Consider the following 21,301-nt stretch of genomic DNA (forward strand, 5'->3'; position numbering starts at 1 on the left):
GCTGTGTGTGTGTGTCCAAGATGCAACCCCTGCCAGTTTTCCGCGGGGGGAGGGGTGTCCTGTTGGGGTAACGCCCCATTGGCATTATCAGGGAGCGAGCCAGGTAGCATCTCGACTTGGCGCGGTGGGTTCGTTCCTCTCGGCGGTGCGGTTAGCGTTGGGAGGCGGCTGATCTGGCCCTGGCATGGCAGGGCTCAGCTCGGTGGCGGTTAAAAGTGCAGGCAGTACGGTTGCCTCCTGCTAGTGGTGCTAAATGTGGGTCTCATAAAGCTTTTGATTAATCTGAGTTCTAATGGGTGTGACTATGGGGCCTGCAGTGTGCCCAGGGCTGTGGTCTGTAAGCTGTAGGTAGGGACTGGCTTACAATTGCGTAAGGAGCGTCTCTTCCTAGCATGGAGTTGGCTGTCTTGTTATAACAAGCAGAACCCTCCAGGGGGTGCAACAGTTACACGCTGGCGAGGGGAAGCCGGCAGAGTGTCTATCGCAAGTGCTGCATTTTGTCCTTACGCTTGCGATGCCGGCAGGAAGCCATACGCTGCTTACGGTAAATGTCTCTGGAATGCGTGCCGTCACGCAAGAAACACTCGTGTGTTGTCCTAGGAGTCGTCTTGTTTGCCAGAGGTTCGGTTGCACTTGAGGCAGCAGGGACTAGTGGTTAGAGCGGGGAACTGCAAGCCAAGACTCTGCTCACTAGCTGAGGGACCTGGGGTAAGTCGCTTCAGCGTGCTGCCTCAGTTTCCCGCCCTGAGCAGTACCTGCCTTAGGAATTATTTGGGGGAGGGAGGGAGTGCTCACCTCTGTAAAGTGTTACGGGATCCTCATATGAAAGGGGCCATAGAAATGGGAAATGTCACCTTTCGAACTCAGCCAAGTGTCAGGAAGCACCGTTCCTGTGTCGGCTGTATGATTGTCATAGGCCGTCGGGTGGTGTTTGTAAATCATTCCCTCTGCTCAAAACAACGGTTCATTTCTACACGACTCACCTGGAGCGGTGCCGTCTCCGAACGCGGGCCGCTCTGTTGCCGATATGCAATATACTCTCTGTTTTCAGTGCCAATACGCAGGCAGGTCAGTGCATATGGCTCTCCTGCATGCAGTCAGCCTGCAATCGAAGAGGGGCTGATCATATGGGATGCCCCATCTCCATGCAGGACTTCAGGTTTATGCGGCCCCTTTCCTATTGCAGGTGCCCTAGAGGTCTTCCCACACGCAGCAGGTGCAGCAGCTGGTCTGCCCTCCGCAGCTGCCCAGCTATCGAGGGAGAGCACTGGCCGGGGGCGGGAGTTGTGCAGAGCGCTTGGAAGCAGATGGGCAGCAGCCGTCGGGTCTGAGCAGAAGGGCCCTTGATGAAGGTCTCGGCCAAAGGCCGCGCACGGGGCACATCAAATCATTGTGCGGCATTGGGCTGAAATAGCAGCTGCCGCGGGGCAGGTTCCGGGGTAGCTGGCTGAGCTCCCTGTGCCAGCACGGCGGGTCTCGGCTAGGACTCGGGGCCTGGCTCCGTCCCAGTCTGGGACCGTCGTAGCCTTTCAACACCGATCTGCCCCTTGTCTCCGGGGTGTGAATGTCTTCGCGGCTCGCCCAGGAGCCAGGCTGGGAAGGGAGCAGGTTAGCCATTTGCAGCCACATGGAGACCTGAGAGGTGGCTGCTTTTTCTAGGCCAGAAGCCATCCCTCCCCAGGATTGCTTCTGGTCTGCCTGGGGCCTGAGAGATCTTTTAACAGTCCCTCTGACTTCGGCTGGGGCTTGGGCTCTCTTGAAAGAGTTTGCTCTACATTCCTAGTTTGAAGAGTGCAAATTCTGGGCTTAGGTGCTGGGTCTTTCCTGCCTCGGCCAAAACAGTAACACAATATTGCAAAACAAGCTTGCTCCCCAGAGCGGCTAGCCGCCCCCACTCCCTGAGAAAGCTGCAGTCGTCCGTACAACACGTGAGCAAAGGGCGAACGCTTAGTAGAGACGGGGCTGCCCCAAGCCGTTTCCTGAGTCCTAACCCCTTGAATTGGGAGTTAGCCTGGGAAACGAACAAAACCAGTGAGCCGAGGCGCCTCTGCCTCGCTGGTCCATGCCCCTTTCCCTTGGATTCCCTGTTTAGGCCAGTCCCATATCCAGATCCCCGCCCTTGGCCTGTACTGTTGGGTACGCAAGTCGGTGTCACTTAGCTGCTGCTAACGGGGAGTTTGCTCGCAAGGAGGCTCGCAATTGCTGCTGGCGACTCCTTTCTCTTGCTGAAATAATGGATGGCACCTTGATTTGTGTGGGCAGTGGGCCTGGGCAGGGTGCGACCGGTGCTAGAGAGGCAGCCTGGCCCTGTGGCTAGACTTACAGGGCCGGAGTTCAATCCCTGGCTATGCCCCAGCTATCTTGTGAGATCTTCAACAAGCCACTGCTCCATGCCTCAGTTTCCCCAGCTCTCCAGCAACGGCAAGGATACCTGCTTTGGTAGAGCACGCTGAGATCTGTGGGTGAATGCCCCCCGTGTATGTGCCCAGTGACTATTTACTGTGCTCCCTTTGCATCCGTTCTCCGTCCCTGAAACGAAAGGGGTTTGCACTGAGCATACCTTGCAGATCGCAGGCCGCCTTCCCCTTGAACGCTTGCTGCTGCTCCAGGTGTGGATCCGTCTGGCCCCCGGTTCCGGGGCGGATAGGCAGCGGGTGGGTCCCCCCGTGTTGTGTGTCGTTTGTCAGGTTTGGCGTGGGTGACAGTCGTGCTGTTCGATGTGGTGTTGTGACTCTTTTGCATACGAATTGAACTTTTCACGAGACCTCCTGTTTTTTTTGGAAGAAAATCAATGATGTATTTGTAGCAAACCATTTTTTCTCAATAAATGCCGTTTCATCCATTGGTGTCAGGCTGAACTCTCTGCAGTTCTTGGGACTAGTTGGGGTAACGGACGGCATCCTCCAACGGGAGCAGAAACCGCCCCCCCGCGCTAAGTGGGTCTGTAGGGGGGGCCTTTCCCCTCCTCCTGCCTCTCCACCTTTGACGCTTAGCACAGTGCTGCGCATGTCCAAGGGAGAAGAGCTTGTACATTTCCATGTGCGTGAACGCTCTGTTGCGAAATGCATAGCTCCATCCCGACGGAGGCTCCCCTCTGCCCAGTGTGGGGACTCGGGGCTAGCCATCAGCAGCTGGGGGGCCGTGAATGAATTTTGGTACCATATTAACTTGTCTTTTTCTGGCCGCTCCAGCGCAGCCAGCCTGCTGCTTGCATTGGACGAGAGCTGATGCTTCCCTCCAGGGCTATGGCCTGTGTCTGCCGTGAAGCACCACGAACCTAGAGCAGGCGCAGGGCCAGAGGCAAAGCCGCAGCAAGGGCTAAGCGGAGCGATCGGCATCGCTGTTTGGAAAGGGAGCCGTTGAGCTGATGCGGACGACCTCGCCGGCGGGCTCGTGAACTCCGGCTGAGCGCTGGCCAGGCTCTGGCAGGCAAGATGTCATCATCCCGGGCCCTCTCGCTGGTGCTAGATCGGCAGCCGCATCCAGGCTCCAACAATGCTCTGACTGCTGCTTATCGGGCCGCTGCAGAGTAATCCAAACCTTATCTCTGCCTCCCCTCTGCCATCAGGGGATTGAGGTGGATTTAACACCAGCCCAAAGGAGGGCGACTTTAACTACTGTCTTCCCTGCAGGCGCCTCCAACTGCACTGACCCGCGCTGTTTTGCATTCTTAGGTGAATTCCCCCATGCCTGGCAAACAGGCTTGCGCAAGGGCTGCTGAGCCATAGGGAAACTCACGTGTGGGAGGGTTCTGTCCGGGCCGCGCTGGCCTGCAATGAACGTGAGCTCGCACGGCTTCTCGTGCAAACACTACACAGTGGGGGGTCAAGGCAAAACAGGCCTCCCCTGCAGCCGTTTTCAAACTGTGACCCCGTGGAAGGAAATTGTTGCTGCCGCAGCCCAATATAGTTTGGCTTGCGTGTGGCTGCGGGATGGGGCTGGGATGAGAGCTTTGTGGGGTGGGAGGGGCTGACCTCAAGCGGCTCCCGGTCAGTGGTGCAGCAGGGGGGTTAAGGCAGCTTCCTGCCTCTCCTGGTCCCGCAGACCAGGCTGCCCCCATAAGCAGCCAGGTGCAGGATCCGATTAATGGGAGTGCAGAGCTAGTGCTCAGGGAAGGGCAGTGCACGGACCCCATGTGGTTTTCCTTCTCCCACGCCCTCCCCAGGAGCCGGGGCCTGCTGCCGGCTGCTTCTGGGGTGCAGCACATGCTGCGGTGCCAGGACAGGCGGGAAGCTGCCTTAGCCCCCCAACTGCTCGCCTGCTCCCCCTACGGCCACAAGCCCCAGGGCCTGACATCCCACCCCGCAGCCCTGGGTCGTGACCCCTTATTTGAAACCCCCCCCCCCCCGGCCTACTCCTGCCGCCCCTAAATCTTGCACAAAACGCCACTGTGAGCGTGAGCGCCAGCTGCTCCCACCTGCTCTCGGCAATCCGCCCCTGAATGCCGAGGGCTGGCTTCTTCGCCGGTCCCGGTGGCACTTCTCCCCGGTCTCTTGCTCTGGGATGCCGTTTGCCATGCTGAATCCAAGGGGCAGTCAGCCAAGGCCTGGCCGTGCCTTGGGAGGCTCATAGCTTGGGGAACCCTGGGCGCTCTCTCAAGCCCTGGACATTGGGTGGGGATGGGGGCGTTTTCCTTCCAGCGCCGGCCATGGGGCTTGAGCAGAGTGCTGAATTCTCCGCAGCCCGGCCGGCGTGGGGCAACCAGGTGGGAGCGCGGGCTCCAGCCTGCTGCAGTACGTGGTCTAGCAGGTAACCGCTGAAGACGCTTCTGCAGCTGGGGGTGGCTCTTAATTCGAATGGCAGGCTGAATAGACCCTTTGTTGCCACAGGGCCAGGGCAGGCTGCTGCCTACCAGCAATAAACAGACTGTGCGGGTGGTCTGCCTGCTCCCTGCTGGACTTACAGCTTGACCATCCCTCCAGGTGTGCTTTGGGAGCTGCCCATGGTTCTAAGATCCTTCATCTGCCCTCCTAGAGCTTGCACGCTGGGCGGTATCAAGCTGGTTCGCTTGGTCCCTTACATTATGGGATGCATTCCAGGTCCCAGACAATGCTACAAGATGTCTGTGGCCTGCTGGCTGCAGCCCGATCTCACCTCCCCATCCATGTTCCCGCTAGTCTTTTCCACCCATGTGTGGAATAAATTTTATGTGCATCGATGCATGTGCCAATGTGCACCACCTAGCTAGAATCAAAAAAATCTAGCTGTGGGCTCTGCTAATCAGCTGGGCGGCACTGGACTCTCTCCTGAGGGGCCGCACAAGCGCCCAGCTCCCAGGGAACACTGTGCTCTATCCTGTTTGCAGGAGCGCTGCTGCATTTGGCTGCAACAGGGAACGTTATTTCATGGCTCGTTGATGCTTCTGAGCTGCTCGAGGGAGAGTAGCTTGTATTGACATACATAAATCCCTACAAATTCACCAAATATTCTGTGCACAAAATGCCTCTCCTCCCCCCCCGTGCCTTTGCTATGTAGTGACATTAGGTTCCCTAACGTCGCTGGAGGACTTGCCGCAGGAGGACAGGTCCACAAGGGGCCATTTAAACCTGGCACCGGTGCCCCTCGTGGGACCTGCACTAAGGAAGCGTTCCTGACCCCAAAGCCAGTTCAGAAGCTGCAATCCCCATCTGCCAGCGCACAGTGGTTTGTTGCGGGCGTTAGGACAGACGCGGCTTTTGCACTGACCAGCAAAGCCGTGAAACTGATGATACCAAACTGCTCAAGAGCGGTAAGACCAAAGCAGACTGGGGAGAGCTTCAAAAGGATCTCCCCAAACTAAGTGATTGGACAACGACGAATGAAATTTAATGCTGATAAATGTCAAGTAATGCACATTGGAAAACATAACCCCGACTATCCGTACAGTATGATGGGGACTAACGTGGCTACAACTGGATAGTGGATAGTTCTGTGGATAGTTCTCTGAAAACATCCACTCAGTGTGCAGCGGCCATCAAAAAGCAAACAATGTTGGGAATCATTACAAAAGGGATAGAGAATAAGACAGAGAATACCTTATTCCCTTTCTATAAAACCATGGTACGCCCACATCTTGAATACTCTGTACCGATCTGGTCGCCTCATCTCAAAAAGGATGTATTGGCATTGGAAAAGGTTCGGAAAAGGGCAACAAAAATTATTAGGGGTTTGGAACAGATCCCATATGAAGAGAGACTAAAAAGACTTGGACTTTTCAGCTTAGAAAAGAAGAGACTAAGGGGCGGGATATGATAGAGGTCTATAAAATCATGACTGGTGTGGAAAAAGTGAATAAGGAAAAATTATGTACTTGTTCCCACAGTATGGCTGTGTCTAGACTGGCCAGTTTTTCCGGAAAATCAGCCGCTTTTCCAGAAAAACTTGCCAGCTGTCTCCACTGGCCGCTTGAATTTCCGCAAAAGCACTGGCTTCCTACTGTCTGAAATCAGTGCTTCTTGCGGAAATACTCTGCTGCTCCCGTTCGGGCAAAAGTCCTTTTGCGCAAAAGCTTTTGCACAACAGGGCCAGTGTAAACAGCTCAGATTTGTTTTCTGCAAAAAAGCCCCGATCACGAAAATGGCGATCGGGGCTTTTTTGCGGAAAAGCACGTCTAGATTGGCACGGACGCTTTTCTGCAAAAAGTGCTTTTGTGGAAAAGCGTCCGTGGCAATCTAGACACTCTTTTCCAAAAATGCTTTTAACAGAAAACTTTTCCGTTAAAAGCATTTCCGGAAAATCATGCCAGTCTAGACGTAGCCTATAAGAACTAGGGATCACCAAATGAAATGAATAGGCAGCAGGTTTAAAACAAACAAAAGGGAGTTTTTCTTCACTCAGCGCACAGTCAATCTGTGGAACTCCTTGCCAGAGGATGTGATGAAGGCTAGAACTTCAACAGGGTTCAAAAAAGAGCTAGATAGATTCCTAGAGATTAGGTCCATCGATGGCTACTAGCCAGAATGGTGTCCCTAGCCTCTGTCTGGACATGGGAGGCATCACGTGAGGATTCCCTGTTGTGATCCCTCCCTCTGGGGCATCAGGATACTGAGCTAGATGGACCTTTGTTTTGACCCAGTCTGGCTGCTCTTCTGTTGTACTGGTGCCGAGCTAGAAAGGTGAATTTGCAGAAACACTGGAGCATGTTGGGTTGCTCCCTCAGAGGAGACCACAATGAGGCGCTGATATTGACCATTATTGACTCTGTACTGCTGTAACACCCAAGAGCCTAGTCATTGGTCTCAGGACCCTAGGGTGCTAGTGCATCCTTCCAAATGCAGACAGTGTGCGCCTGTGTCCCCCAGACACTGGCTTATACCATCACCAGAAAGGATGCTGCTCTGAAACTGAGGAAATTGCTATGGAGAGCAACAGTAGGGGAGGTTCACTGGGTGAGGGATGGAATTGGGAGTTGGGAACTTGAGTTGTTGTTCCTGCTCTGCCACTGACTTACTGTGTGGCCTCAGTCAAGCCACTTAGCCTCTCGGGCCTCAGTGTCTCAGAGACACAGCTGCAGCACTATAGCATAGACGCTTCCTGCATTGATGGAATCAGGTGACCCCTAGTTCTTATATGGTGGGGGAATAAGTACATAACTTTTCCTTATTCGCTTTCTCCACACCAGTCATGATTTTATAGACCTCCCTCCTATCCCCCCTTAGTCTCCTCTTTTCCAAGCTGAAAAATCCGCTTCTTTTTAATCTCTCTTCATATGGGACCCGTTCCAAATCCCGAACCACTTTTGTTGCCCTTTTCTAACCTTTTCCAAAGCCAATGTATCTTTTTGGAGGAGGGATAGGGCTTCTTGTCGGGGCAGCTCCTGTCCCCTCTGCCTTGGCCAATATTTGGTGTTACCACCGTGGACCCTCATTTCCTGCTGATGAGATGGACTTGGGCGTCTTTGCTGATTCGGAGCCAGCCATGGGCTCGCTGGAGATTTCTTGGCCTGGATGCATTTCGCAGAAGTTCTCACTTTGGCACCCGTGTCTAACATCTCTGAAATCCTGCCCCAGAGAAGGGCAGCCTGACCCAGAAGGGCTCTTCCAACTCAACATTCCCGGCTCCGATTTCACTCCAGACCTGCAAATGGCTGGCAGAGGCCGACGTCCAAGACTTGCTGGGCAGGAGGAGCCTGCAGACAGCCTGTCAAACTCCGTGGGGCTTGAGGCTGGCACTGCCAAGGCGAAGGCGAGGGACAGTCCCTGCCTGCATCTGGAAACGGGAACGAATGGAGTCTCAGCAGCTCCTTTGGCCACTCATCCTGTGTCTTCTCGTCGTAGCTGCAGGGAGAGCAAATCAGGGCCACTATAGAGGTAATGACCCATTTTTCCGGGGGTCGTTTCAGACGGTGGATTGAATTTCTCTGGGAGCTAAGCCGGACCAGTGTCGCCTTCTGCTGTAGGCTCCGGTGTGCTGCCTTCTCCGACCCACACGGAGCAGCCTGCGGATTCAAAAAACCAAATGCTCCACAGCTGGTTCTCCCCAGGCTCAGAACGAGACCCAGATCCACCCATGACAGGTTCGTAAAGCTGGAAGACACTGTTGGGGTCCAGATCTGCCCTGCAGAACCCAGGCCAGGTGCAAATGGTGTCTCTTACAGCATTACCCAAAGGTGCCCAGACACCCTGGGGAGGAGGGCGGTATAAAACCCTCCAAACAATCCAAACTCCTGGATGAAAGCTGTGAGCTCTGGTGCAGCCCCGGCTTTTCCTGCTGCCTGAAGCCCTATTGCCTCTGGGAACCTGCTGCCGGTGTGTCGCTACCGCAGGTGTCAAATAGAGCTTTACGATTTCACGGCAAGCTCCGGGGTCAGAGGAGGCAGGCCAGGAAGGTGCAAAGACCCTGGCTGCACTCATTTATCTCTAGGTATAAGAGATCTATTGGCATTGGAAAAGGTTCGGAAAAGGCAACAAAAATGATGAGGGATTTGGAACGGGTCCTATATGGAGAGAGACTAAAAAGACTTGGACTTTTCTGCTTAGAAAAGAAGAGACGAAGTGGGGATATGACAGAGGTCTATAAAATCATGACTGGTGTGGAAAAAAGTGAGTAAGGATAAGTTATTTATTTGCTCCCTCAGTATAAGAACTAGGGGTCATCCAATGAAATGAATTAGCAGCAGGTTTAAAACAAACAAAAGAAAGTTTTTCTTTGCTCAGCGCAGTCAACCTGTGGAACTCCTTGCCAAAGGATGTAGTGAAGACTCAGACTTTAACAGAGTTCAAAGAAGAGCTAAATAGATTCCCGGAGGTTAGGTCCATCGATGGCTACTAGCCAGGATGGGTAGGAATGGTGTCCCTACCTCTGTTTGTCAAAAGGGATGACAGGAGAGGGATCACGTGAGGATTCCTTGTTGTGTTCCCTCCCTCTGGGGCACCTGGCATTGTCCGTGTCGGCAGACAGGACACTGGGCTAAGTGGACCTTTGGTCTGACCCGGACCTTTGGTCTTATGTTCTTATATAAGTATTAGCGTATTTGGCCGCAATCATTCCGCGAAGCCATCACCAGGTGAGTGAGCGAACTCTCTGGTGCGGGTAACACTGAAGAATTGCTCTTATCTAGCACCCTGCTGCTTCAAAGTAGTCTCCAAACATCCCTTCAGCCTCCCATTGCCTAGGGAGGTAATGGTGATCACCTTGGTGAGACAGAGGGGTAGGGACTGGCTCAAGGTCACGGGGGGGGGGGGCAGAGGTGGGGTTACAACCCAGTTTGTGGCTCCCCCAGGCCATGCCTCTGCATGGGGGTATGAGTGTGTCTCAATACACGTCTCGAGGGCCTTGGGCTTACGGGCGTGTCCCTTGGGAAGTGAAGTCTGATCCTGATTTTACAGCTGGGGAAACTGAGGCAGAGCCCTTGCATTATTCCTAATCCTTCCAGCCCATTGCATGGATTCTGCTGCGGGTCCACCAAGGATAGACAGGACCCAGGTGGGTTTGGTCAGATTTGGTCTAGGAAACAGCCTGGTTAGAACAGTGGTGGCTAGCGTGTGGGGCACTGGCGGTAGCCAGAGAGGGCTGGGAAAGCTAGCAGAGTCCAGAGGGGCGAGCGGCGGGGTTTTTCCAAGGCACTGAGCCCTCCCTGTGACTTCAGTGGGTGTTAGGGGCTAAGAACAGCTGTTATGTGACATGCCCAGGGCCCTGCACCAGAATCAAACCAAATCTCCTGCTGTCCTCAGCCTAGTTCCTCATCTAGTGCGCACAAGGGGGGTGTACATGCCTGCTTGCACCCTGATGTGGTGCTGGGAGGGGGGGCACGGGGTGCAGACTATCTGGAGTCAGGGGATGTGGCTGTATTTTGTGGAGGCAGCTGCTGGGATTGCTTTCGGAGGGTGGGGTGACCTGTGTGCTTGAGGCAGGGCTGTGGGGTGGGAGTGTGGAGGGCTGTGTGATGGGAAGAGGTGAGGGGGCTGGGGCGAGGATGGGGGTGGCTCAGAACTAGGCATGCATGAGGGTGCTGAGGAGGGACAGGGTGTGGGGTGGGGCATAGGCAGAAGGTGCAGGGGAGGGGCTGCGGATGGTGGCTGGGGACAGGCAGGGATTCATGGGGATATGCTGGGAGGTTGGGGGTAAATAGGGAGCAGAGCAGGGGATGTGTATGCTGGTGCTTTTGGGTGGTGGCTGGGGTACTCGGGGTGGTGGGGGGGTTAGGGCTGTGTATAGAGGCGCTGGGGGAGCAGGCAGGGGCAATGTGGGGGTGCACTGGGTGCAATGGGGGGTTGGGGCTGAGGATGGGAGAGCACAGGTGGTGTAGGAGAAGGGGGGGAGTATAGGTGGGGTGAGGGCACTGGAGGGGAGCAGGCAAGGGTAGTGAAAGGGAGTACATGGTGGGGGAGCAGTGGTGGTGGGGGTGGTGTAGGGGTACAATGGGTACCGGGGGGGGGCAGGGCTGTGGGTGGGTGCTTTGGGGAGCAGGCGAGGGGTGGTATAGGGGACACGGGGGAGCAGAGGTGATGGGGGGCTGGGGATAGTGTAGGGGTACACTGGGTGCCTTGGGGGCCAGGGCTGTGTGGGGTTGCTGTGGGGCACTGGGGGGAGCAGCGGTGATGGGGGACAGGGGTGATGTAGGGGTACACTGGGTGCTGTGGGGGTCAGGGCTGTGCGGGGCCCCTGGGGGAAGTTCAGCCTGTCCGTGGGGACCCTGAGGGCGGTGCGTGGGGGCAGCGGAGGCCGTGGGGCGGCACAGAGGGGCAGGGGCAGTGCGGGGGGAGCGTGGGGGTGGAGGCCAGCGAGCGGCGCCGCACGTGGTAGTGCGGGGGGGGGGGGCGCCCCCTTGCACCTGTAGCGGGGGGAGGCGGCCAAGCCCCGCCCCCTCGCCCTGCGGTTGGCCCGGCGGGCGGCCCATGCTAATGAGCCGGGCGCCTTATGGCACCTGCCGGCGGGGCCCGGCGCAGAGCGCAGCTCGCCCGGCCATGCCGCGCTCCTTCCTCGTGAAGAAGCCCTGCAGCACGCGCGCCCCCAACTACGGGCAGCTGGACACGCGCCAAGGTGAGCGCCCCCCCCCCCCCGCGCTGCGCCCTCCTCCCGCGCTGCGCCTCCACTTTGCGCGCTATCCCCGGGGCGCGCCCGGCACCTGCGCTGCGCCCCCACTTTGCGCGCTATCCCCGGGGCGCGCCCGGCACCTGCGCTGCGCCCCCACTGTGCGCGCTGTCCCTAGGGCGCCCCCACCCCCCTACGCTGCGCCTCCACTTTACGCGCTATCCCCGGGGCGCGCCCGGCACCTGCGCTGCGCCCCCACTGTGCGCGCTGTCCCTAGGGCGCCCCCACCCCCCTACGCTGCGCCTCCACTTTGCGCGCTATCCCCGGGGAGCGCCCGGCACCTGCGCTGCGCCCCCACTTTGCCCGCTGTCCCTAGGGCGCCCCCACCCCCCTACGCTGCGCCTCCACTTTACGCGCTATCCCCGGGGCGCGCCCGGCACCTGCGCTGCGCCCCCACTTTGCGCGCTGTCCCTAGGGCGCCCCCACCCCCCTACGCTGCGCCTCCACTTTACGCGCTATCCCCGGGGTGCGCCCGGCACCTGCGCTGCGCCCCGACGCGCTGCGCCCCGACCCGGCCCCCGCGCAGCGCCCCCACGTTGCGCGCTGTCCCCGGCGCGCCCCCAGCCGCGGAGCGCTGGCCAGGACATCTCCCCCGTGCGGGCCGTGGGCTGCCCCCGGAGCCAGGGCGGGGTGCGGGTCCTGGGGTTACCCTGCTGCCGGGCTGTGACTTCCCTGCGCCCCCGGCTGCCTTCCCGCCCCTCCCGCTCTCCCGGCTGCGCCCCTCCCCCCCGCCCATCGCGCTGGCGCCCAGGAGCGAGCTCCGCACGGGACAAGTGTCCACCCCGCCGCTCCTGCCTGGGGCTGCAGAGCGCAGCCCGGCCCGCCCGCGGTTGGGGTTCCCAAGGCTCCGGGGAGTAGCGGGGAGGGGCTCTCAAGCCGCTCAAACAGGTGTTTCCTGCTCGCTGCCAGCGGACCCCCCCATCATCCCCCCCATTCCCCAGCTCCTGTCCGACTTAACCTGCTGAGAGTGAAGCTCCCGCCCATGCAATGGCCATTCCCATGGTTTCTGTGACCAGAGCTTCCCTCTTGGGCCTCCTGGACCAGCCCACGCAGCGTGGGGCCCGATTCACCCCCAGAGCCATGGCGGGGGCGTCACCCGGTACAGCCCCTACCTGGGGCGCATGGCACCAGGGGGAGCTGTAGGGACTGCGGGAGCCAGCTCCGCTCAGCTTCAGAGCCCGGTTCCGGCAGCTAGGTCAGGGCAGGGGGAACAAGGCTCAGGCTTTCCGCACTGAAGTTCCCTTTGCTAGAGGGGAGAGGGCTCCTAGAGGTGGGGGGTTCAGGCTGGTGGCAGTAGGGGCTAGCAGAGAGTGCGGGGGCAGGCCCCGTGTCCTGGGGAGCAAAGAGCCTTCCCCAAGACCCAGCCAGTCTTCCATCTTTTCTTAGAGCCGGGGGGAAGTGAAACAAGCCAGCCGGGGGGGCCCTGGGGTGGCCACGCTGCAGGGACTGGTGTATGCACAATGCGTGGGCATAGAGGACTTTGGTTAATGGATACCTGTGAAGTGGCCTTCAGCAGTGTCTGCCTGGCTGCTGTCACTGGCCCGCGGCTCCTGGCCGGGCGTGTGCGTAGGGACAGGGTGGGGTGGGGAGTGCGGATAGGCAATACCCCGGTTTTGCATTCACTTGCCTCTGGCCTCTCCCCAGAGCCCAATGGCACCTGCCACGCCTGTGGGGGGCTGGTCTGCCCCATCCTGGTCCCGAACGACAGCGCCCCTTCCACGCCCTGGGACGGCGGCCCCCTCACCGCCCACTTTGCCTTGCCTCTCCCGCTGGACAGCGACGCCCCAGGGACCCCCGGCACCAGCCCTCGCCGCCTGGAGAGCAGCCTGTTGGACACGCTACCGGGCTGGGCCCCGGGCACCCCGCTCAAAGACAACCAGAACAATCTCAACCTGCCGCCGGCCCCCAGCCTGCCCCAAAGGAGGCCGCCCGACCTGCGGGGCCCGGCAGAGGGGGACAGGGGAGACCACGACAAACAGCAGGGGGCACGGGGCCGGGCCACCGAATCCCAGGAGAGATTTGAGTGCTTGGACTGCCGCAAGTCCTACCACACCTTCTCTGGGCTGGCCAAACACCGCCAGCAGCGCTGCCTGCTGCAGGCCAGGAAGTATTTCAACTGCAAGTACTGTGACAAGGAGTACAGGAGCCTAGGGGCGCTCAAGATGCACATCCGCACCCACACGCTGCCGTGCGTCTGCAAGATCTGCGGCAAAGCCTTCTCCCGGCCCTGGCTGCTCCAGGGACATATCCGAACACACACAGGTGGGCTGCGGCGCCGGGGCGAGTCCGGGGGTCAGCGCAGGGCGGGAAAGGCCTTTCGTGGGCGTCCAGGAAGAACCTGGTGCGGCCACATTTGTATCGGCAGCCAGAGCTGCAAAAATGAGCCACGGATATTCGCCTTGACAGCCGTGGGTGCGGATCCTCGTGGATAGAAAGTGGCTACTTGCGTTGGAATAAATTGCGCAGGGAGGTTGTGGAATCTCCATCTCTGGAGATATTTAAGAGCAGGTTAGATAAATGTCTAGCAGGGATGATCTAGACGGTGTTTGGTCCTGCCATGAGGGCAGGGGACTGGAGTCGATGACCTCTCGAGGTCCCTCCCAGTTCTAGTGTTCTATGATTGCTCCACTTGGCCCGTAATTTTGCACAGCTGCCAATGCAAGCAGCCAGTCCGAGATCCAGCAGGTGCATGGTGGGCTGCAGTGTTCCCTGTAAGCTGGGGGCTTGTGCGACTACTCAGGAGAGATTCGAGTGCCGCCCAGCTGATTAGCAGAGTGCCCCCGGCTAGGTTTGTGTTTCGGTGGGTGGTGCCCATTCACATGTACCTTAGTGCACGTAACAACATTTATTCCTTGTGTGGCTGGGGGGAAAAACTACACATGGATGAAAAAGATTATGGGGAACAGTAGAGGGTGGGTGTTGAGAGCTGGTCAGGAGAAAATAGGTAAACTGTGGCTTGCCCCCATGTTCGGCTGTGAATTTTTCACTCCCAAAACACCCCGCCAGGCTCAGTTTGGTTGGCCATGCTTGTGTTTTGTCTGGAGCTTTTTTGCACAGCTGAAGAGCAAAAGGGCCCCTTCTGCTTCCAAATCAAAGGCTGCAGACCAGCTTCTGCGCCTGGGACATGAACACGTTGTTTGTGCCCCAGCAGACCCTCGCGTCTCCATTCCACTCAGGGCGAGCCTTCGCCGTTAGCCGCTGTACAGATACTCCGGCCCCTGCAGCCCTCGCTTTGAGAAGCTTGCAGGTCAAGGGCCTGGCTTTTGGTACACTTTGGCTCCCCTCGCTGCTCCGCTCCACTTGATGAGTTGTTGTAATTTTAGCTGCTGCATTCCCACCGGAGCTTCAACTCCTACCCCCTGCTGAGCCAGCCGGGTGGCGCTTAAAGCACCAGCTGGAATCAGGTTGGAAACTGGTCAGTGGCAACCTTTGAGTTCTAACTCCAGCCAACAGTGCACAAAGGATCAGCTCTATGGTGGCAGTTATCCATGCAGTTACCTTGGATTCTATAATTGCCACTCCTACTCGTGATCCTATATATCTGTTAGTCTCTAAGGCAATGTTCCTTCTAATTATTGCCGTGTGTGTGGAATAAATTTTGTTACATGCACCGAGGGCATGTGTGGATGTGCACCACCGGTAACAACAGGCTACCAGCTGCCAGAGCTCTGCTAATCAGTTGGGCGGCATCTCAATCTCTCCTGGGAAGCTGCCCAAGCATGCAGCTTACAGGGAACCCTGCTCCAAGGTGCCACAGGCCGTTTTTAAGCTTACCTATGTGTTTACCTTTTATGCTATGCGCACACAGCCCCATTGGCTTCAGTGGCTCTACCCACAGGCAGGAAGTTAACTAAGTGCACAAAATTAAATCTGGCCTGGATCTTGGAAGAAGAATCTCACCCCTTAGATTGAGTAGATATTTAAAATCCCCTTTGTTTAGCCCCGTTTTGCTCTTTGTTTACCCGTTGCATTTGCACGGGGCAAACTCCATGAACTTAGTTTTCCCCCTTGGAGTTTCAATTTCAGCATCTCGGGGCGGTGAACGAGAACAAGTGTTTTCATGGGAATGAATTTTTGTAAGTATGGAAATCTTGCCCTGTTTTCACAAAACAAATATTCTTGTCCCTATTTAACTTGATGTTCCCTTAATAGAAATATTTGGCTGTATTTCCTACCTAGTCCCTTAGAAATGGGGTAACTCGAGGCAAATTGTCTCTCAATGAAATAACCGGAAATGGACTTGGCTAGCCTTGTCCCACTGCCAGATGCAAACGACGTGCAGAGCAAATGCAGATAGCGAGAAGTAAATGATCTAAAAGAATTCTTCTGGCTTTAATCATCTTAGGTACTGCCGATGGGGGTTGGGTGAAGGGAGGGAAAATTCCACTCTCCTGTTAAAAAGATGTTCTCTAATCCGTCCAGATTAGCCCTAAATCTGTTTACTCACGGTGCGCTTATCATGAGATTGCTGTGGGGCCTTTAACAGTCTTGGTTTGACCCCTCTTGGCTCACATCCGTGTTGCCTCTGTGTGCCTCCGTCTCCCCCTGGTGAAACCCGGCTAATGCTTACCTCTCTCCAGCTGGGTTGTGAGGGTGGGTTAAGGCTGATAAAGTGCTTTGAGGATTTAAGTGCTGTCAGCAGAGAGAGGCACATTTCTTCCACCTAAACAATCACTTTCCAGGCACACTGCGGTGGGAAAGTCCCTCTTGTAACAGGATGTGCTCATGCCGTCTAAAATAGAAGCTGTAAAACTGGAAACAAAATCCGAGGGCCTGATGCCGAGCCCGGAGCTGTGCTGGAGATCAGGCGCCCGCACATCAGTGCTCCTGCCCAGGGTGCACCATCAGCTAATATTTGCTCCCCTTCCCCCAATTTCTCAGCTGCAAACATCCAGGAGAAGCGGGGGGGGGGGGGGGGGGAAGGGGGGCCTGACTCCCCAGCCAGTGTCCCTTTAAGCAGACGGCAAATCAGACCCGACAGGAGTTGGCAGTATGCTCTGGTGGCAAAGAAAAAGCCTCGTCCTGCAGCAGGGGTGCTTGTGGGGACATAGCGCCCAGGGAGCCAGGATTTTGCATCCCCTCTGAGCCACGCCTGCTGACTCTTCCCCACTCCGCCCCCAGCCTCTGCTGCAGAAGCCAGCCCGGCCCCTCACCAGCTGGGCTTGAAATTCACAACCTAAAGACTCCCCGTTGAATCTCAGACGTTGGGCGATGGACAAGCCCCGCCGAGCCAGCGCCTGGACAGGCTCCGGAGCAGGGTCTGGTTGCTTTATACGGGGCTCTGGGCGTGGCACCTGGATATCGCCCAGGAAGATCCGGACCCTTTTGTGTCTTGACCGTTCAGCGGCCTGGCAGGACTGGCTGACTTGGGAAAACCGGAAAGGGTGTGAGCCGCTGGCTTGCCTAGGCCGCGCCCACGGGTGGGAGCAGCCGGAGTGTGGAGCAAAGGGGGGTTGCGGGGTGAACCTGGCAGTGAATATGCTCCCCAGGCAAGTGGTGTGGGCCCCGTGGCTGGCGAACGGCGCTGGGAGGGGGAGATCTGGGCCCAGCCCGGAGAAGAGGGTCTGCTGGGGCCTCTCCATCGCCCAGCTCCTGTGATTGTGAATTTCAAGCCCAGCTGCTCCCTGGACATCCCCTAACCCAGCTGAGCGCCTGGCCAGTGCACCCAGCCCCCTGATTCCGGGGGGAGCCAGGATGGGAGAGCTGTACCGCTGTTCCTGGGCCTAGGCTTCCAAGATCTCAAAGGAGGACTCCATAAACCAGCCCAGTTCTTGGGTCGGTCCCTCTCCCCGGCCGGGCCGAGCCAGGCTTGTCCCCTGTCCGGCAGGCGCTGCTCGGAAGGGGGCAGTTCTCTGACCGCGTTGCCTTCGTCCCCCCCGCAGGTGAAAAGCCCTACAGCTGCTCGCACTGCAGCCGCGCCTTCGCTGACCGCTCCAACCTCCGCGCCCACCTGCAGACGCACTCGGAGGTCAAGAAATACCAGTGTCGGGGCTGCTCCAAAACCTTCTCCCGGGTGTCTCTGCTCTCCCGGCACGAGGAAGCCGGCTGCTGCCCCGCATTGTGACCCCCTGCTGCCCATGGCTACGAGGGAACCCACTGTCAGCCTGGGCATCTCTGGGCGAGCTTCTGGCACCCTGCCACGGGGCAGGCGGACCTGTGCCTGGGCGAAGGCGCCGGTTGCCGGGGATGGTGGAGATCCATCCCTCTTTTCCCAGCTGTGCGTGTTGCGCTAAATGGCACCTGCTCTGCCAAGGATGGTGCTGGAGGCCTGGCAAACTCGTGGCAGGAATGACTTGTGTGGAAAGGGAGAAGAGACTCTTCCAGGCCAGTGCGGAGCTGTGGGGCGGGAGAACTGGATCACCCCCAAACCCCACGCTGCTTCCTCTCTGCTCGCCGGCCTGGAAGCACCGTTTGTCTGCACTGTCCAGGGTTCCAAGCACAGCCCGGCCTGGGGGTGGGGGGAATAGCCTCTAGTCATTTCTGCCCCCCATCCTTTGCATCAAGGGCTGGGGGGTGGTCCCATGCAACTCGCCTGCCTCTCCCCTGCCACCCCTGCGCCGTGTCCGGTCCCCACCTGCATGCTGCCGCTGTGGCTGCCCAGGTGGGATCTTCTGCTGGGTTGGGTTTGATTGCCTGGTGTCCAATAAAAAAATAAAACCCACAGCCTGCACAGGGAGCGTGGTCTTGCTGCCCTAGGAGCGCTCGTGAAGGCGTGGCCTGGTTGCCCGTGGACCCAGGCGTGTCCTCCAGCCCCCCAACGCGCCCTGGCGCTTGCGTTGCCAGGCGCTGCTGGAGGGCGGCTCCCAGCCCTGCAATCTCGGCTGGTGGTCGGGGCTTTTTTAAGGGCCTTGTCGACGTAGGTCGGTGTGTCTCACGCACACGCTCTTGCTTCACTGGCTGTCCGAGGCCCCCGGCCCCGCCCCACCAGCCACGCCCCCACGTCTCCAACGTGCTCTGATCCCAGCTGCAGCCAACCGGGCCCCACACAGCTGCCGCTGGGAGGGAGGGGCTCTTCCCCGGTACCTCTTTTTGTGCCTGGGGGGGTCACATTTGCAAGGGCCTGGTGCTCCCAACCAGCCCCCTCGTCCCACGCTGCTCAGCGCTGGTCCCAATGCTTTCGAGCCTGAGAGCTGCGCCCAGAGCTCTGCTGAGAAATCTGCCCTTCCGCTGGGGGTGCCAGCTGGTCTCCCGAAAAGTACCGAACACACGGGCTCAAAATTTGTCGAGCAACCAAAAAAAAAAAACACCCAACCGCCACCGAACACCCATGAGCGTGGCTTGGGGGGGAGGGGGTGCGACACAAAACCGAGCCCTGCTTCAGAGCTCTGCATCTAGCTTGGCTTTTAGTAGGGCTCCCTGCCCGGGGAGGGGCGCCTGGGTCACAGCGCCTGAGGCAGCCCAGCTCTACTCCCCGCGGCCGGCTTACACAGCTCAGAGCGGGCGGGGTCAGGCCCTGTGTGGCTACGACCCACAGCCACCAAGCTGGGAACGTAGGGGGAGGCAGCAGAGCCTGCTCCCCAAAGCAGAGAGGCGGACCCCAGGGCAACGCAATGGCGGGGGGGGGCGACCCTGGGTAGGAAGGTGACTCCCCCATCGCCAGGTCTTTGGGTGTCCCCATGGGAAGACGCAGAAATTCCACCCCAGTCAGTTTTGGCTGAGAGCCCATGAAAGGCGCCTAAACGCAACCACAAAGCACCTGCGGGCGTCTCTCCTGGACCACGGCGCCACAACGCTCTGGAGCAGGGACGGGGCTACCCCTCCTCCCCAAGGCATCACCACTCCTCAGGCGCAACCTGCTGAGGCCTCCCAGCGCTAATCGCACCCGCCTCCCAGCCACTCCTCCCATCCCAGACCGGTTTCTGCATGCAACCAGATGCTCCCAGTGCAGATCATGGCCCTGCCTCCCAGCCACTCCCCCTGCCCCCTCTAGGCCTCCGTTGGGCGCCCAGCTAGAAAACCAGAAAATATCGGACATTGCGCACGTCCCGTATTTTCTGAATTTTTTTTACCAGACAGAGGGTGCAAAAACCGGACTGTCCGGTTGAATCCCGGACACCTGGCACCCCTACCTTCAGCCTCCACGCCTCTCTGGTCTTTTCTTGAAAAGCAACAGGCATGGTCCCATGGCACCTTCGCCCTGGTGTGATGTAGTGGGGGTACCTGGCTGGTTTCTATGCTGCTGGCTCTGGGGTAACCTCCACTGGCTGCCGTGGGTACCACGACCCAGCAAAACAGGATGAGTCACTATGCAAACCAGTATGGCCAGACACCCCCCATGGAGAGGAACAAAGGAAGGTGGAATGCTGCCCTGGCTGGGGGGCAGGGCTGGAAGAGGGTGAGTTAGTTGGTGGCTGGGAGCATGGAGGAGACAGCCTATGGAAAGGGGCTGGAGTTTAGGGGCCCAGTCTCCCCCATCTCAAGGGGGCCTGAGGCAGCCTAGCCCAGCTCTGTGACCAGACTACATCGGTGCTGTGCTGTAACCTGGAGAGGCAATAAACTTCCTCTATTCCACCGGCTGGTGCGGTCTGTTTGTGCCATTTCGGGGTGCAGGAGACGGGGGACCCCCAACGCGCCGTCACACCTGGTCTACACTCGGGGCATGTCTAGACAACAGGGATGTAAATTAGGGAGATCGAAATTGCAAATGAAGCTGGGATTTGAATTTCCCGAGCTTCATTTGTATAATGGCGGTCGCGCATTCTTTCCAAAAAGGGCTTTTTGAAAGTGAAACCACCATCTAGACATGGTTCTTTTGGGAAAAAAAAAACCCCCGTTTTTGAAAGAACCATAATGCCTGAAAAAATGAGGTTTGCGGGTTCTTTCGGAAAAGGTTTTTTTTCGAAAGAAATGCATCTAGACAGTGTTTTTACTTTCAAAAAACCTTTTTTCGAAAGAACGCATGGCTGCCATTATGTGGGAAATTCAAATCCCACTTCATTTGCAATTTCGATCTCCCTAATTTACATCCCTCTTTTGAAAGAGGGATGTAGTCTAGACACAGCTTTCGGCTTGATTTCAAAATAATCCCCTGCGGTTGAATTAATAAGCAGCCAAATACCAAACGATCATGCCCGGTATTTCAAAATAACAGGCCACGGGACTCGAAATCTGTGCTCCTGCTTTGCATCAGGAGTGACACTAATTCTAAGATAGTGATTTCGAAATAGTGGTGGTGTGGATGTGCCGATGCTGCTATTTTGAATAACGACTCCCAGGAAAAATTTGAATGAATATCTCCCGAGCCTAGTGCTTCCTGTCCGAGGTAACGCGTCCACAATAACAGAGCTGCCTTGGACTCATTTCAAGGCTTCTCCATAGGGTGGACACACTAGTTCAAATTTGTTAAATCAGGAGTGAAGTCGAATTTAGTTATTTCGAAATAGTTTCCTAGTGTAGAAATGGCCTTAGAGACTAGCCAAAATATACAGAATCATGAGCTTTCATGGGCAAAATGCACTTCATCAGATGAATTGGAATGGAAATAGCCAAAAGCAAGGTATATATAGTCAATTGCGGAACCCATGTTAATGAGGCTAAATAAGTGGGCTGGATTTGTTTTATATATAGCTTTTGATCCAGCCATTTAATTAGCCTCATTAACACGGGTCCTGCAATTGACAGGTATTTCTGCTACTGCTGTTACGTCTCTCTCTTGGTTTCTGTCCTTTCCACTCCGGCTCATCTGAGGAAGTGGGTTTTGCCCACGAAATCTCATGATTCTGTATATTTCGGTTAGTCTCTCAGGTGTCCCAGGACCACGGGTTGTTTCTAAAGTTGCAGATGAACACGG

At 57.3% G+C, this 21,301-nt stretch overlaps 1 protein-coding gene across 2 annotated transcripts; it reads left to right on the forward strand.

Annotated features, from left to right (window-relative positions):
- The first annotated feature begins 7,670 nt into the window (after positions 1-7,670).
- SNAI3 (snail family transcriptional repressor 3) lies at positions 7,671-18,174 on the forward strand. 2 transcript variants are annotated; one of them, XM_075939885.1, is made up of 3 exons: positions 7,671-9,020; positions 13,156-13,773; positions 17,394-18,174. In XM_075939885.1, exons 1-3 carry the CDS (start codon positions 8,891-8,893, stop codon positions 17,573-17,575), a joined length of 930 nt encoding a protein of 309 aa, XP_075796000.1. In that variant the 5' UTR covers positions 7,671-8,890; the 3' UTR covers positions 17,576-18,174. The 2 variants fall into 2 exon arrangements, with proteins under 2 accessions (XP_075796000.1, XP_075795999.1); XM_075939884.1 differs by lacking the exon at positions 7,671-9,020 and adding an exon at positions 11,106-11,460.
- The last annotated feature ends 3,127 nt before the right edge of the window (positions 18,175-21,301 follow it).

The sequence above is a fragment of the Pelodiscus sinensis genome, chromosome 12 (genome assembly GCF_049634645.1).
Source record: "Pelodiscus sinensis isolate JC-2024 chromosome 12, ASM4963464v1, whole genome shotgun sequence".
In the NCBI taxonomy this organism is placed as follows: Eukaryota; Metazoa; Chordata; order Testudines; family Trionychidae; genus Pelodiscus; species Pelodiscus sinensis.

Bases quoted from the DNA above. Each gene is read 5' to 3' on its own strand.
- SNAI3 (XM_075939884.1), top strand. From the start codon at position 11,316: ATGCTAATGAGCCGGGCGCCTTATGGCACCTGCCGGCGGGGCCCGGCG. The intron at 11,461-13,155 runs GTGAGCGCCCCC...GCCTCTCCCCAG, and splicing joins GCAGCTGGACACGCGCCAAG to AGCCCAATGGCACCTGCCAC. The intron at 13,774-17,393 runs GTGGGCTGCGGC...TCCCCCCCGCAG, and splicing joins ACATATCCGAACACACACAG to GTGAAAAGCCCTACAGCTGC.